Genomic DNA, 16,104 nt, shown 5'->3' with positions numbered 1-16,104 from the left:
TATTAGGCTAAGGTGAACAAAGTCAAAATGGATAAGCCACAAGATGTGATCCCATGAGTGGCCAAGTGTATTTTAGGATTACATCTCCCACAGTGATCAGATAGGTGATAAAATAACAGCTTTCATAACTAAGCTCCAGAAGTTCTTTCTGAGAATTCTGTAAGTTATTTTGTCAGAATAGTCTTAAATATATTTAAGTACAGTTTTTGAGCAGAACGTTTTAAGTGTTTACTTTTCATGTCTAGTTTCTAGCTTACAATTTTAGGTTGAGACCTTCTTTTGACTTTTTGCCTGGGCAAACTAGGGTTGAAGTTTTTCTTTTCTTTAGTACTTATAGATACAAGGAATAGCCATGTATTTTAAAGATGTGGCTTTAAAATGCTTGTCAGGAAAATTAACCCAAAGCAAAGTAAAATGGTGATTCTGTGACTTACACCATGCAAGAGTTTTTAATGAGCCCTCTTGCTAACCTCTCAGAAAACAGTGACTGTTTGATATACTATACGCAATTAATTAAACCCCAGACATTTTACAACTTTGTAAATTTAGAGGTTAGAGCATAGAAAGCAGATTAAGTGAAATGGTTTTTTGAGAGGAGTGGGTAGGCAGAGAATTAAGTTCCTGAGAAGAGAAGTTCTGTTTTTACCACTCTGTACAAAGTTAGCTCGTATTCCTTTTTACATTAATCTGTTCGTGAACTGTCATTCTGCTGGTTCCCTTATTAACGAGTTAAATAAAACTATGATGCGTGTTTACTGTTTGTATAAAAATTAATATTTTTAACAATTTGAGACTTGTGTTGACGGTACCACAGAGCTTTGCCCTAAGTCATGGAGTCTTGAGATAACGATGAGCAGCTGGTTTGCTACTCCCAGTGTAGACTGGGGGAAGCCTTCTTATTCTCATCTCATGGCGGTTCTATCCTAGCTCCACAGTTTTTCTGAGGGTTAATTGTTTATACTTTTTTGTGTGTGTCACTAGCTTCTTTATTTATTATTTTCAACTTTATAGTTGTAAATAAAGGTGACATGCCTAAAACATAGAGGAGTGTTTTTAAGTTATTTATTTATTATGTATATAGGTTCTGTCATTTTATCTTACAAATTCTGTTCAGCAAGATATACTATATACGTAGTATATTTTCTGATCTATGGCTAAACATGGTAATGTTCTTGAGGGGTTTTTGCTTTCCCTTATTTTTAAAATGAGAATTTTAAGATATCCAGTTCTTCTTTTTTTTTTCTTTTGTATACTTTTGAGTGTATGATGCATTGGAGATGTTTGAATACTCATTTTTTCGTGGATAGCAAGATGGTGAGTGATCATACCTAGACCTGATATGACAGGAAGGTACTGTGGATTCAGAGTACAATAGTCATATGGCATGACTTCTAGATGAAGAAGTTGGCTATGACTTAGGGTTGTCTCTTAGTAGAGGAGAGGTGAATGCATTTTTTCCTTTGTTCATTCTTTTACTCAACAAATATTTATTGAATGCCTTCTGTGTGGTAGGCACTATTCTAGTTGCTGGGGCTGTAACACTGGATAAGTCTAGTATATTAGTTGTTATAGCACATTGCGCCTGAATTTGTTTGAAATTATATGTTGGTTAAGGGAGGTGTACATGATAGGTAGCATAAGAGGTAGATACCATAGGAACACGAGGGGTTTCTGTTACCTCCCCGTACTCCCTTCTTTAAGAATCTGTGTATAGACCAAGAAACATGTTATACCCTCACCCCATTTATCACTGTCAGTTAAATCAGAGATGGCCATCTGATCCACGGTCAGCCAGCCCACTGGCTTATCTGAGCAAATTAGGTCCCCTCTCAGGAACTTGGAATTGAGCATGGAGAAACTAAACTATACAGTGTTTTGGCTCTCTTGCTTATAGGAATGTTTTGCCCATGTAGAAGTAAAGCAGAGAGAATTGTCGTGTGTGTGTGTGTGTGTGTGTGTGTGTGTGTGTGTATACACACACATATATATATATACATATATATGTATATATATTTTAATGTTTATTTTGGAAGGATAGAGAGGAAGAGCATGAGCAGGGGAGGAGCAGAGAGAGAGAGAGAGAGAGAGAGACAGAATCCGAAACAGGCTCCAGGCTGTGAGCTGTCAGCACAGAGCCTGATGCAGGGCTCAAACTCATGAACTGTGAGATCATGACTTGAGCCAAAGTCGGTGCTTAACTGACTGAGCCACCTAGGCTCCCCGAGAGAGTTGTCATTATAGAGAGAGTTGGGAGCTGAAAGGTATTAATGGCAAAATGAAGGTCCCTTGAACTCTTGCTATTCAGATTTATATGTTCATTCTCTGATCCACTTACTTGAATTTTCCTTGTATCCTGTAGTATATAGTTCTACACTTCCAATAAGTAGCCCCCCCCCCCCACTACCTTTTTGGTTACCTACAACCCATGATCTCTGATTCAGTAATTTTCCAGTATTATTTTATTATTTCAGAGGTTATGATATGAGGTCCAACCTCAGCTGGGTCCTCCTGCTTTCAGCACTTTACTTTCAGTATATTTAGGGTTCTCCTTAAAAAATTACATACTTTGATTGGGTCTTGGCTATATATTTCCTTTGTCTAAAGTACCCATTTGTCTTATCTTCTTGGAGAAGTCATTCTTTTCTTTACTGTTTTTAATCTCTGTGATCTTCCTCTCCCTTTGTTTCTTCTCCCTGACTTGAAGCAGAATGAAATATTTCTGTTTCTCATAGCACTTTGCATGTTATAGCACTTATAAACTACATTAAAAAAACTAAATATATTCACTTTATTCTAAGCCCCTCAAGTATTTGAATTATCTTATTCATCTGAGTCTTTTGTATTTAGTACACATTAAGTAATCCTTGAGTGATCATTTCTTTAATCAGTAAATCTATTAGAAATTGGTTTATCATCAAATTTGAAATCAGTGAACCTCAGATCTCAGTTTAAGCATGTATCAAGAATTGAAATAACATTTTAAAAATAAAAATTTACAGTTTTTACCAAACCCTACTAATGCCATATGGAGATTTTTAAAATGTTATTTTAATTTTGGCAAACCTTACTTACCCACTATAAGTTTACCTTTGAATTGTCATATTGACAGGATGCCAGAACTCAAATTATAAGCCATATTTGCTGAGTTTTGTAATATTTCAGATACAAACTCACAAACTCCCACAAACTGTCACATGGTTTCTATCTTAAGGCATGTTTTGGCTGAAGTTTATTCAAAACAGATTTGAGTTTAAATTAAACCTAGAAAATTTGTGTTACAAGGCTTTATTTAGCATAGTTCTAGAAAAGCAACTACATTTGAAGATAATCTCCTTGTCCTCAAGGTGACAGTCTTTTATTAAAAAAAAAAAAAAAAAATTGTGTAGACCTGCCTGTAATCTAATTTAGAAACTACCATATTAAAGAGCTCAGGGAAAAAAGTTGCTTATACAACTCAAAAACTGTACCTTCTTTTTCGCTTAGGTCCATTTTATTTTGTTTTACTGTTTTACATTTTTACTAAAAAGGTAATTCAATAGCATGAGACTTAAAGGCAAAGATACTTGGAACTATGTCTTTCTGGATGGTAGAAAGATCATACGTTGAACTTCTTCATGTGTTGTCTTGTGTCCCTAATTTTTAATTTGCAGCACTGAGGCCATAGAAAATGCACATTTCTACTTTTTTCATTGTAAACAAGTCTTGGATTTGACCCAGCAATGTAGAAGAACACTGATGGAACAGCCACTGACTACACTAAACATTCATCGATTTATTAAGACAATGGAAGCACCTCTGCTGGTATGTTTCTTACTTTAATATATTAGATAATTCATACATAAAATTTATTAAGTTTTCATCCACAGATACGCTAAATTTTATTTAGATGTGCTCTATCTTTTCCCATTTCCTTGGACATACTCATTGAGGGTGATTTATGAGTAACTACTTATTAAAGGTAGACTAGAATAATATTCATGAAATGATATTTTAATGCCTGGAAGTATTGTTGCATTGAAATCCAAATATAGCTTCGTGTAAGTGGAAATATTCTGTGGTAGTTTTTTTTTTTAAATAAATATTTCTTTTTTTTTTTTTTTTTAATTTATTTCAGAGAGAGAGAGAGAGAGAACATGAGCAGGGGAGGGGCAGAGAGAGAGGGGGAGAGAGAATCCCAAGAAGATCGTGTGGAGCCAGATGTGGGGCTCGAACTCATGAATCTAGATCAGGACCTGAGTCAAAATCAAGAGTGAGCAGCTTAAGTGATTGAGCCATCCAGGCCCCCCTCTTTGGTAGTTATAATGAACTGCAACCACTCCAAGATCACAAAGATCATATCATGGTTAGGAAAGACTTCTTTTGTGAATGTTTTGATGGCTACTTTAAAAGTTGGTAAATATTGGGCTATAGCATTTCTGGTGCCCCACTTTCCTTAGTGCTAGCTGGGAAGAATTTATAGAGATGGTGATCATCAGACCTTTCTCTCTGAAAGTTTGAAGGATTGTCCTGAGCATGCACAAAACCTTCAGTAGGCCTTCTTACTGACTACTTCCTTTGTAAATAAAAATGATGCATGTGTATTATAAATAATCCAAACAGTGTGGCAAAATATAAAGAAAAAAAAATTTTTAAGCCATCTAATCCTGGCACTCAGAAATATTAGAAGTCAGATGACCATCACACCAGTCTGTACCCATATAGATACATACAGTGTCTGTGGGTGTGTGGATTAATGGACACATCCTATTGTATGTGCTACTTTATACTAAGAAATTTATATTCTTACTTGAATTCAGCAGAGGAAAAAGAAGGTGATGTGAAAAGAGGGATTACGGAAATTTTGATATATCATTTGTTCATTTGTGGGCTCTTTAGGAAATGTTTTGAATGTTGAAAATGATTATGAAAAACATTAAGAAACTAATTATTTTTTTTAAAAACTACACATTTTCATTTTAGATAGAATTGATCTACTTTTTGCTGTGAAAAATGAGAAAATCAAGTTAATATATTTATTTCCATCTTAGCTCCTCTTACCCTTCTTTCATTTTTTTAATGTTTATTTATTTTTAAGAGAGAGACAGAGTGCCAGTGGGGGAGGGGCAGAGAGAGAGGGAGACACAGAATCTGAAGCAGGCTTCAGGACCTGAGGTGTCAGCACAGAGCCCCACGTGGGGCTCGAACCCACGAACTGTGAGATCATGATCTGAGCCCAAGTCAGACACTTAACCAACTGAGCCACCCAGGCGGCCCTCCTCTTACCCCTCTGATTCTTGTTAGTTTTATGTTATTTTTAATTATTAAGGTTTGTAATACTTGTATTTTATTTTGTAACTATAATTCCCTTCTCTTATAAAAGCTTTTCTTCTACATTTAAATAGATTCAGAGTTTATCAGCCCCAGTTTTACTGGCTTCATTCCGGAGTTTATTTTGAGTCAGTTTTTGTTTGGTTGGATTTTGCCTTCAAATATTTTTTTTTTAAAGCGGTATATAAATCTTTTTCCTTTCCTTTCACATGGCAGAGGGGGCATATTTCTTACTTCCTTGGAGAGAATATCCCCTGAATTTGTTTTGTCTTCCATTTCAGCATAGAACCCTGAGAAAGACACCAGCTCACGTTCAGTTCTTCACAAGCCTCAGTTCTCTCTAGACTCCTTTCCTTTTTACCCAATGCAGAAATATTACTAAGAATTCTCAGGATTTTGTCTACTCACCAGTACTACTTTTGCTCTTTGAGGCAGGACTAGAACTAATCCCAAGTTTTACTAAAAATATGCATTTCCTTTTTTGACTACCACATTCTGGCTTGAAGTCCTGTCCCATTCCTAAAGTTTCTGCTTATTAGTTTTGTTTTGCTATGTTTTAAAACTGTTTTTTTTTTAAAAGATAGATAATGAGGAGGGCAATTCTCTGGTCTTACTTCACTTTACTATATGTACTTATCAGAAATTATGGAAAGTTAGTTTTTAAATTTTTTTTAATGTTTATTTTTGAGACACAAGCACACACAGCATGAGCCGGGGAGGAGAGAGAGAGGGAGACACAGAATCTGAAGCAGGCTCCAGGCTCTGAGCTGTCAGCACAGAGCCTGATGTGCTTGAACTCACAGACCATGAGATCATGACCTGAGCCGAAGTCAGATGCTCAACCGACTGAGCCATCCAGGTGCCCCTGTAATGCTAGTTTTGACATTAAAAAACAAAAACTCTGAAGATTTCATAATGACTTGGTATTCAGTGAAATGTGGCCTTCCTTGAAAGCACGATGCCATGTACACCATTTGTATTATATTATATGTGAATGGCAGCTCCTGAAACATACGTTCTAGAAAGAACAAGGTAAATGGCACTCCTAGAACTGTGCAGAGCAGGTGCCCCTGCTCCAAGCCACTATTCACCCAAAAGTAATTACTAGTAATACTAGTAATACTAGTCAATCCAAGTCCCTTCTAAATTGGAGTTTGTTTCCTGGTACAGCCACTCTGGAAAACAGTGTGGAAGTTCCTCAAAAAATTCAAAATAGTATTACCCTAAGGGCAGCCTGTGTGGCTCAGTTGGTTAAACGTCCGACTCTTGACTTTGGCTCAGGTCATGATGTCGTGGTTTGTAAGTTCAAGCCCTGCATCAGGCTCTGCACGCTGACAGTGTGGAGCCTGCTTGGGATTCTGTCTCTCCCTCTTTCTCTGCCCCTCCCCCACTCACTCTCTCTCAAAATAAATAAACTTAAAAAAAAAAGAATTACCTTACAACCCAGCATTAGCACTACTAGTGCTATTGTATCCAAAGGATACAAAAATGCTGATTCATAGGGGCACATATACCCCAATGTTTATAGCAGCATTATCAACAATAGCCAAATTATGGAAAGAGCTCAAATGTCCATCAACTGATGAATGGATAAAGAAGATGGGGTATATATACAATGGAATACTATTCAGCGATGAAAAAGAATGAAATCTTGCCATATGCAACAACATGGATGGAACTGGAGGGTATTATGCTAAGTGAAATAAGTCAGTCAGAGAAAGACAGATTTCATATGTTTTCACTCATTTGTGGAATTTGAGAAACAACAGAAGACCATGGGGGAAGAAAAAAAATAGTTACAGAGAGGGAGGCAAACCATAAGAGACTCTTAAATACAGAGAACGACCTGAGGGTTGGTGGGGTTGGGAGGAAGGGGGCAAATGGGTGATGGACATCGAGGAGGGCACTTGTTGGGATGAGCACTGGGTGTTGTATGTAAGTGATGAATCACAGGAATATACCCCTGAAGCTAAGAGTACACTGTATATACTGTATGTTAGCTAACTTGACAATAAATTATATATATATATTAAAAAAAAAACCAAAACAAAAAAAACAAGCGTACAACTGTTGGAACTGTGTAATGGGTACTGTGTGGAGGTCATTATATTCCTCATTTAGTATTCATTCTACTTTGGTGTACATGTACCATTTTTCATAGTAAATAAAAAATAGGTACTAGTTAAAAAAAGAAGTAAGCTAAATTGCATTTTGTTTCAACCCTCTCACAAAATGATGCCTCAGTGTCTTATTGCCTCAGCATCTTACTTCCCTTAGATAACTAGGTAACTGAGATGTAGTATTCAGGCAGAGGTTCCAGAAGCCTGGCTAAACACAGGGATAGGTAGGAATGGCCAGTAGCATGGAGCCAAGAAAGATCTGAAAGACAGAACTGAAAATCAGTGCTAAGTTGGAGAGCTAGGCTGAGAATCTAAACCTTGGTGTCAGCCTAGAAAGCCTTGGCAGTCCAAAAGCACAGATTAGTGGATTTGTCCCCATCCGAACAGAGCAAATGAATGCAAAGTACAGAAAAGGGAGACAAGCCTTGATGTAAGGTTCCCTGTGACTCTTGGTGGGATGGCTAAAGCTTACCCCTGCAGGAATGGGAAGATGATAAAGGGTTCTGAGCTAGTTTGGTCACTTTTCCATCTTGGTATTTTAAACATTTGGCTACATCAGTATTTGAGGTTGTTTTTGTTCTTGGAGAAAACACTGGAGGTTAAAAAACAAAGGCCAAACACTGACAGAAAACACCTCTTAGAACAAGATTTGATGTACCTGGTTTATGCCTTTTGATGGTATAGTAAGCTAGAACAGGGGATGGGGGTGGCAATAGAGAGGTCCTTGAAGTTAGTACCTAAATTTAATTACTTCTTACAAGTTCTTAACAATAAGACTTACTAGTAGTTTACTTTGGTAGTGTTTCTTACTTTGTTCTTATTTTCTCACAACCCCACTGATGCTCATCCTCCCCTCTCACATTTCTCTTAACCATTCCTCCTTTATTGTCTTCCACATTAATCTATATACAGGCTTTTGGGGTTCACTCATAGTTAGGTTTTGTATGATTAGTAAGGTGTCTTGTAAACTAGCCTAGGCTTGTGGGTCCAGAATATGAGATAATTCATGTGTTTACATTATCTGTAAACATTAATAAAACTATAAACTGGGATTTGGACTTTTTTGCAGACTTTTTGTGTGCTTGATCATTGCAATGATTGACATTATTATTTCACTTCTAAGCATGTGAAAATAGGTGAAGATTGGGAGTGTGTGTGTGTGTGTGTATTAAGAAGATAGAGTGCTTGTATACTTAATTGTAGATATATAACACAACTATGTCTTATAATCAGGTTGTGGGCATGTCATTTTAATCCTCACAAACTGAAAATAAATCTTGAACATAGAATTTTTAAGTGGGTTTCAATCTTGAATTGATTAAGAGACATTCTGGCAGGTATGGAGTTACCTAGGTGCCTTCTTAAGGTTCCCGATGTTGAAGATAGATAGGAAGATGATTTGGTTATTGTCCTGTTGGCTAATACCAAAAACATTTTAGATGCTGATGGGTTTCTCTATATTGGATTCAATTTATTCTGGTATATAGAAATAAAGCTTTTATCTGGATACCAAGGAGACTCTTCAAGTCCAAATATCTGATAAAATGTTTAAAAACAGATAAAAATGTAGTATAATTTATCTGAAAATGTTAATTTTTTATTTGTGCATCTGAGAACGCTGTCTCAGATTCAAGACACTTGAATTAAGTTAAACCTACTCTTTTCTGTAGGTAATTAGAAGGATGCTATTATGGTTTGTTCATTTAGCTTCTCTTATTCCTTGAAGACTCATGTGGCAGTGTGCAGCATTATATATAGCAGGGTGTTGGCTCCTTTCATTATTGCCTCATTTCCTTTTTTTTATTGTGGCAAAAAATACATAACATAAATTTACCCTCTTATAAGTGTATAAAACAGTATTGTTGAGTCTATGCATATTGTTGTACAACAGATCTCTAGAACTTTTTCATCTTGAATGAATGAAACTCTGTACCCATTGAGAAGCAGCTCCCCATTTCCCCATCTCTCCAGCCTTGGCAATCATTCTGTTTTCTGTTTCTATGAATTGGATTACTTTAGAGACCTCATATAAGTGGAATCATGTAGTATTTGTCTTTTTGTAATTGGCTTATTTCACTTAGCATAATGTCCTCAAGGTTCATCCATGTTGTAGTATTTGTCAGGATTACCTTCTTTTTTTCTATGTTGTGAATATTGGCATTCTTAAAAAAAACTTTTTTATTTACATTCTAGTTAGTTAACATACAATGTAATATTAGTTTCAGATGTACAATATAGTGATTCAACACTTCCATACATCACTTGGTGTTTATCACAACAAGTATACTCCTTAATCCCCATCACCTATTTAACACATCCCCACACCCACCTCCCTTCTTGAGGTGTTATGTATAACATTTTATTTATTGATTTATCATTGATGAGTAGGTTGCTTCCACATCTTGGCCATTGTGAATAATGCTGCAGTGAAGATGGGTTTGCAAATCTCTCTTTGAGATCTTGCTTTTAATTCTTTTGGATATATACCAGAAATGAACTTGCTGGATCATATGGTAGTTCTGTTTTTAATTTTTTGAGCAAACTTTATACTTTTCTATATAGTGGCTGCATCATTTTACATGCCCACCAACTGTGTGCAAGAGTTTTTAATCTCTCCGCATCCTTGCCAATTCTTGTTATTTTGTGTTATTGTTGTTTTAATATTAGCCATTCTAATGGTTTTGATAATCTCACTGTGGTTTTACTTTGCATATCCCCGATGATCAGTTAAGTTTTTCATATGCCTGTTGGTCATTTGTATATCTTCTTTGGAGAAATGTCTATTCCAGTCCTTTGCCCTTTTTTAAGTTGTTATTTTGTTGTTGATGTTGTTAAGTTGTAGTTCTTTATTCTGGATATTAACCCCTTATCTGATAATGGCTTGCAGTATTTTCTCCCTTTTTGATTATTTCGTCCCACAGTGCAGATGTGTTTAAGTTTGATGTAGTTCTATTTGTCTATTTTTGCTTTTGTTGCCTGTGCCTGTGATGTCATTTCCAAGAAATCATTTGTGTTCTAGTGTCATAAGGCTTTCCCCTACATTTTCTTCTAGGAGTTTTATAGTTTCATTTAGGTTGCTAGTTCATCTTGAGTTATTTTTGTATGGGTATAAGATGAAAATTTCTTAATTCTTTTGCATGTGGATATCTAGTTTTCCCAGCACCATTTGTTGAAGAGACTTTCTTTTACCCATTGTATAGCCTTGGTTCCCTTGTCAAAGATCATTTGACCATGTATGCAAGAGCTTATTTCTGGGCTCTCTATTCTGTTCTATTGGTCTGTGTTTAAATGCAGTATGTTTTGAAATCAGGAGTTGTGAGGCCTCCAGCTTTATTCTTTCTTAAGATTTTTTTGGCTATTTGGCGTCCCTTGAGATTCCACATGAATTTTAGGATTTTTTTTTTCTGTTTCTGTAAAAATGCCATTGGGATTTTGATAAGGATTGCATTGAATTTGTAGATGACTTTGGGTAGTATGGACATTTTAACAATATTAAATCTAGCCCATGAACATGATTGGGATGTCTTTACGTTTATTTGCATCTTCTTTAATTTCTTCTAGCAATGTTTTATAGTTTTCAGTGTATAAGTCTTTTGCTTTCTTGGTTAAACTTATTCCTAAGTATTTTATTCTTTTTGATGCTATTATAAATGGGATTATTTTCTTAGTTTCCTTTTTGGATAGCTCCTTGTTAGTGCATAGAAACACAATTGATTTCTCAGTGTTGATTTTATATCCTGCAACTTTGTGAATTCATTCATTAGTTTGGACAGTACTTTTTGTGGAATCTTTAGGGTTTTCTGCATAGAAGATCATGTCATCTGTCTACAGAGATAATTTTGCTTTTTCTCTTTTAATTGTATGCTATTTATTTATTATTGATTGATTGATTTGCCTCGTTGCTCTGTTAACTAATTACTATGTTAAACAGAAGTGGCAAGAGTGGGCATCATTGCTTTGTTCCTGATCTTAGAGGAAAAGCTCTCAGTTTGTCACTGTTGAGTATGATTTTAGCTGTGGGCTTTTCATATATAACATTTATTATGTTGAGGTAATCTTCTCTTCTTAGTTTGTTGAATGTTTTTGTCATGAAAGACTGTTAAATTTGATCAAATACTTTTTCTTCATCAGTTGAGATGATCTTGTGATTTTTGTCCTTTGTCCTCCTAATGTAGTATATTACATGGATTGATTTTGAACCACCCTTCATCCCAGGGATAAATTCTACTGGCTAATGGGTTTAGTTTTTTTAATGTGCTGTTGAATTCAGTTTACAAGTACTTTGTTGAGGATATTTGCATCAGTATTCGTCAGGGATATTTTCTTGCAGTTTCCTTGCAGTATCTTGCCTGGCTTTGGTATCAAAGTAGTTGGCCTCCTACAGTGAGTTTGGAAGTGTTCTCTTTTTGGGAAGAGTTTTGAAGGATTTGCATTAATTCTTCTTTAATGTTTGATAGAATTCTTCAGTGAAGCCATCTGGGCCTGGGCTTTTCTTTGTTGAGAGGTTTTTGATTACTGATTCAATCTCCTTGTTATATGTCTGTTCAGATTTTCTATTTCTACATATTCAGTCTTAGTAAATTGTATGTGTCTGGGAATTTATCCACATCTTCTAGTTCATCCAAGGTATAGGTGTATAGTAGTTCATAGCATCTCTTACAATCCATTTCGCCTTTATATCCTTTTTTTGAAAATTAATTTCTAAGTAATTTAATAGTAACATGAATTTTAGAAAAATATTGGTAATCCCCCCAATACAGGAGTGTTTTGTTAACTTTTGTATGTTCTCTTTTAACAATTTATATATTTTTACATAAAATACATAAAATATTTTATAAAAAATATAAAATATTTTATAAAAATATCAACTATAAAACATTTATGTATTTTATATAAAATATATATTATACTGTTTTCTAAAATATATATTACTATAATATTTTACATAAAGTACATAGTATTTTTATGGATATATAAAATTACTAATTGCAATTTTTTGGTAATAATCTGTTACTTTTTCTATCTATCAAGGACTTTTTTGATTTTGTCTTTTGTCTAATGGAATGGATTATAGCTTTTATGATTAAGAAACTACAAGTTTTAAAAATTTTTTTTTTAACGTTTATTCATTTTTGAGACAGAGAGAGACAGAGCATGAACGGGGGAGGGTCAGAGAGAGGGAGACACAGAATCTGAAGCAGGCTCCAGGCTCTGAGGTGTCAGCACAGAGCCCGACGCGGGGCCTGAACCCACGGACCACGAAAGGGACACAGCACAGCACAGAAACAGCACAAAATGAAGAGTTCTTTGGGTCCCCAAATTTCTATCAGCAGGAACAGGCTGAGAAATCTACTCAGCTGCAAACACAGCACCTTTTTTTTGTAAACTAGAAAGGATGAGCTGGGCATCCTGGAAAACAGTGTGGACGTTCCTCAAAAAATTAAAAATGGACCTACCCTATGACCCAGCAGTAGCACCGCTAGGAATTTACCCAAGGGATACAGGAGTACTGATGCATAGGGGCACTTGTACCCCAATGTTTATAGCAGCACTCTCAACAATAGCCAAATTATGGAAGGAGCCTAAATGTCCATCAACTGATGAATGGATAAAGAAATTGTGGTTTATATACACAATGGAGTACTACGTGGCAATGAGAAAGAATGAAATATGGCCCTTTGTAGCAACGTGGATGGAACTGGAAAGTGTTATGCTAAGTGAAATAAGCCATACAGAGAAAGACAGATACCATATGGTTTCACTCTTATGTGGATCCTGAGAAACTTAACAGAAACCCATGGGGGAGGGGAAGGAAAAAAAAAAAAAGGCTAGAGTGGGAGAGAGCCAAAGCATAAGAGACTCTTAAAAACTGAGAACAAACTGAGGGTTGATGGGGGGGTGGGAGGGTGGGGAGGGTGGGTGGTGGGTATTGAGGAGGGCACCTTTTGGGATGAGCACTGGGTGTTGTATGGAAACCAATTTGACAATAAATTTCATATATTGAAAAAAAAAAAAAAGAAAGAAAGGATGAGCTGGGGGACAGAGGGCCCAGAGTTTATCATTAAAAGCCTCAGAGAACAACCCTTAGGGAGTAGGACTGAGCCATAATCAATTAACTGGCAACATGTCCCTGGATGGACTAAAGAACCCTGTGCCCTAATGACTACTGTGTGCCTCCTTTTTCTCTCCTTTGAAACAGGAGTGTATATAGCCCTCATCCCGTGCCTGCTCAGTCATTGTTGAGTATGTATTAGGGACAAATAATTTATCTCTTTAGTTCATAGGTCTTCAGACTGAGAACAGTTCTGAAGGTCCTCTATCCTTGGGACCACACTAGAGGAACTTCATCAACACCTGGACCTGAATGTAGAGGATGAGATCTTAGACTTTGCATTGATCTTCAAAAGTCTGATGGGATGAAGCCTGAGAATCTTTGATAAGTGTGTTTTGCATATGGGTGGGGGGAGGTGTGAATTGTTACAGCCGGAGGGTTGACTACTGACCATAACAATTCACATCTCTCCTACTTGCAAAATACACTGGTTCCTCTCCCCAAGGCCTCCAAAGCCCTATCCCATCGGACTTTGATTGTATATTCCAAAGATGGAAATAACAGTATCTCCCATTCCATAAGCATCTCCTTATCCATAAGCTAACCTTATCACTGTGCCTATCCAGTGGAGTCTGTGCCCTTCTCCTTGACACTGGTTGGGCCTCTGTGACTGCCTTCACCAGTGGAATGGGGCTGAAGTGATGATGTGTAACTCCTGAGGCTATATGTCACAGAATGCCTTGTGCTTCTCCTTTGTTCTTTTTGGTTACTCATTCTTGAAACCCAGGTACCATGCTGTGAGATTAAATCTGAGGAGAAATTCTAGTGAAGAGGAATTGAGGCCCCTAGTGCACAGTGATGGCTGAGCTCTTAAAGTCAGCATCAGCTTGCTAGCCAATGAATGATCCATCTTTAAAGCCGACCTCCAGCATCCAGTCCAGGCGCCCTGCTAATGCCATATGGAGCAGAGATAAGCTTGCAAATATATGAACAAAATAAGTGATTCTTGTTATTTGAAGCCATTAGGTTTTAGAGTACTTTTCTATATACACAGTGATAGATGCTCAGAATATACCCTCCAAGTGATCTTATCTGTTTTTATAGCATTAACTACACTGATTTGATAATCAGAACTTTCAGGTCAAATTTTTCTTTGCACTTTCTGACCCATATATCTAACTACTAATTATACTGTATCTCTTGTATATCTAACTACTAATTAGCTGTATCTCTCCTTAAGCTCAATATGTCCAACATCAATGTGTTGTCCTTCTCCACCATCTGTTCTTTCTCCATTATCTTTGTTAATTACTGTCTAGTCATTAGTAACAGAAACCTGGGAAATCATTCTCATTTTCTGCATCTCCCCACCTCTATAATTTTACAACCTAGATATCTTTTGAATTCATTCTAACAGCTAATGCCTTAATTGAAGTTTTCACCAACTCTCATGTCCTATTTTAGTAATAGTAACTGATCTAGTCTCTAGTCTTCCCTTTTTTTTTTTTTTACTCATGTTGAGTTTATACTCACTATTGCTGTCAGAGTAATATTTTTAAACACGTTACAATATTTCTTACAAGTTTATTTTTTTATAATATTTTTTTTTTGAGAGAGAGTGTGTGTGTGCACATGCATGTGTGAGCAGGGGAGGGGGCAGAGGGAGAGAGAGACTCTTAAGCAGGCTCCATGCTCAACACAGAGCCTGAAGTGGGGCTCGATCTCACGACTGCGAGATCATGACCTAGGCCCCAAAATCAAGAGTTGGACGCTTAACTGGCTGACCAACACAGGCACCCATCTTACAGTTTCTAAATGATTTCAGTTTACTTACAGAAGAAAGCCCTACTTTCTTTGGAGGATATAATGGTTTTTAATAATTTGGGCCCTTGCTAGATCTCCATCCTTATTGCTTGTTCCTCCTTTTCACTTTATAATGCTAAATTACTTATTGTTCTCCAAATACACAAAGAAGAAAACAGGTCTTTCTATTCCTTCATGCTGTTCTACCCATTCGAGCTTTGGTATAATTCAGTTGCATGTGGTTGTAAGATGTCTCCACTTTCCTGCTGCTTGTTGGCTGGTGTTGCTCTCAGCTCCTATAGGCTATTCTCAGGTCCTCGCCACATGGTCTTCTCAAAAAATTGCTGCTTCCTCCTTCAGAGCCAGCAGGGCTCTGGCTGCATTGTGCTATGACAGTCTTCTATAATGTAACCTAATTAAGGGAATGGCTATCCTAGGAATTGGGATTATACAAGATTTGTATGCTGGGAATCTTGGGGGCCATTTTAGGATTCCGCCTACCATCGGTAAATACTGTTTCTCTAAAGAGAAAAAAGTTTCTCTTTAGAAACTTTTAGGATTAAAAAAAATCCTCAATAATTGCAAACCTTGCAAGAATACATCTTCCTGTGTATGTGCTTTTATCCACTCTTTGGTTACTCAGTGGGCTCTTTCAGTCTGGCAGTTTATGTTCCTTCAGTCATAGGAAACTTTTGTGTTTATTTCAGTGATGATTTCTCCCCTTTTATTTTCTTCCTTCTCTCTTTCTGGGGCTCTTAGTTGGACATTGGACCTCTTGAACCAGTCCTTCACCTTTATTACATTTTCTCTCCCATTTTTCAT

General features: G+C 36.5%; 1 protein-coding gene across 3 annotated transcripts in view; it reads left to right on the top strand.

Annotated features, from left to right (window-relative positions):
* Positions 1-16,104, top strand: part of TXNDC16 (thioredoxin domain containing 16) — a 136,381-nt gene that overhangs the window by 54,766 nt on the left and 65,511 nt on the right. For all 3 annotated transcript variants that reach the window (XM_060619850.3, XM_060619852.3, XM_060619849.3), the window contains exon 9: positions 3,651-3,801. In XM_060619850.3, coding sequence (XP_060475833.3) covers positions 3,651-3,801 — 151 coding nt within the window. The remainder of the gene's footprint in view (positions 1-3,650; positions 3,802-16,104) is intronic.

Source organism: Panthera onca, chromosome B3 (genome assembly GCF_046562875.1).
Source record: "Panthera onca isolate mPanOnc1 chromosome B3, mPanOnc1 haplotype 2, whole genome shotgun sequence".
Taxonomy (NCBI): domain Eukaryota; kingdom Metazoa; phylum Chordata; class Mammalia; order Carnivora; family Felidae; genus Panthera; species Panthera onca.
This window is presented reverse-complemented; position numbering and strand designations above follow the sequence as displayed.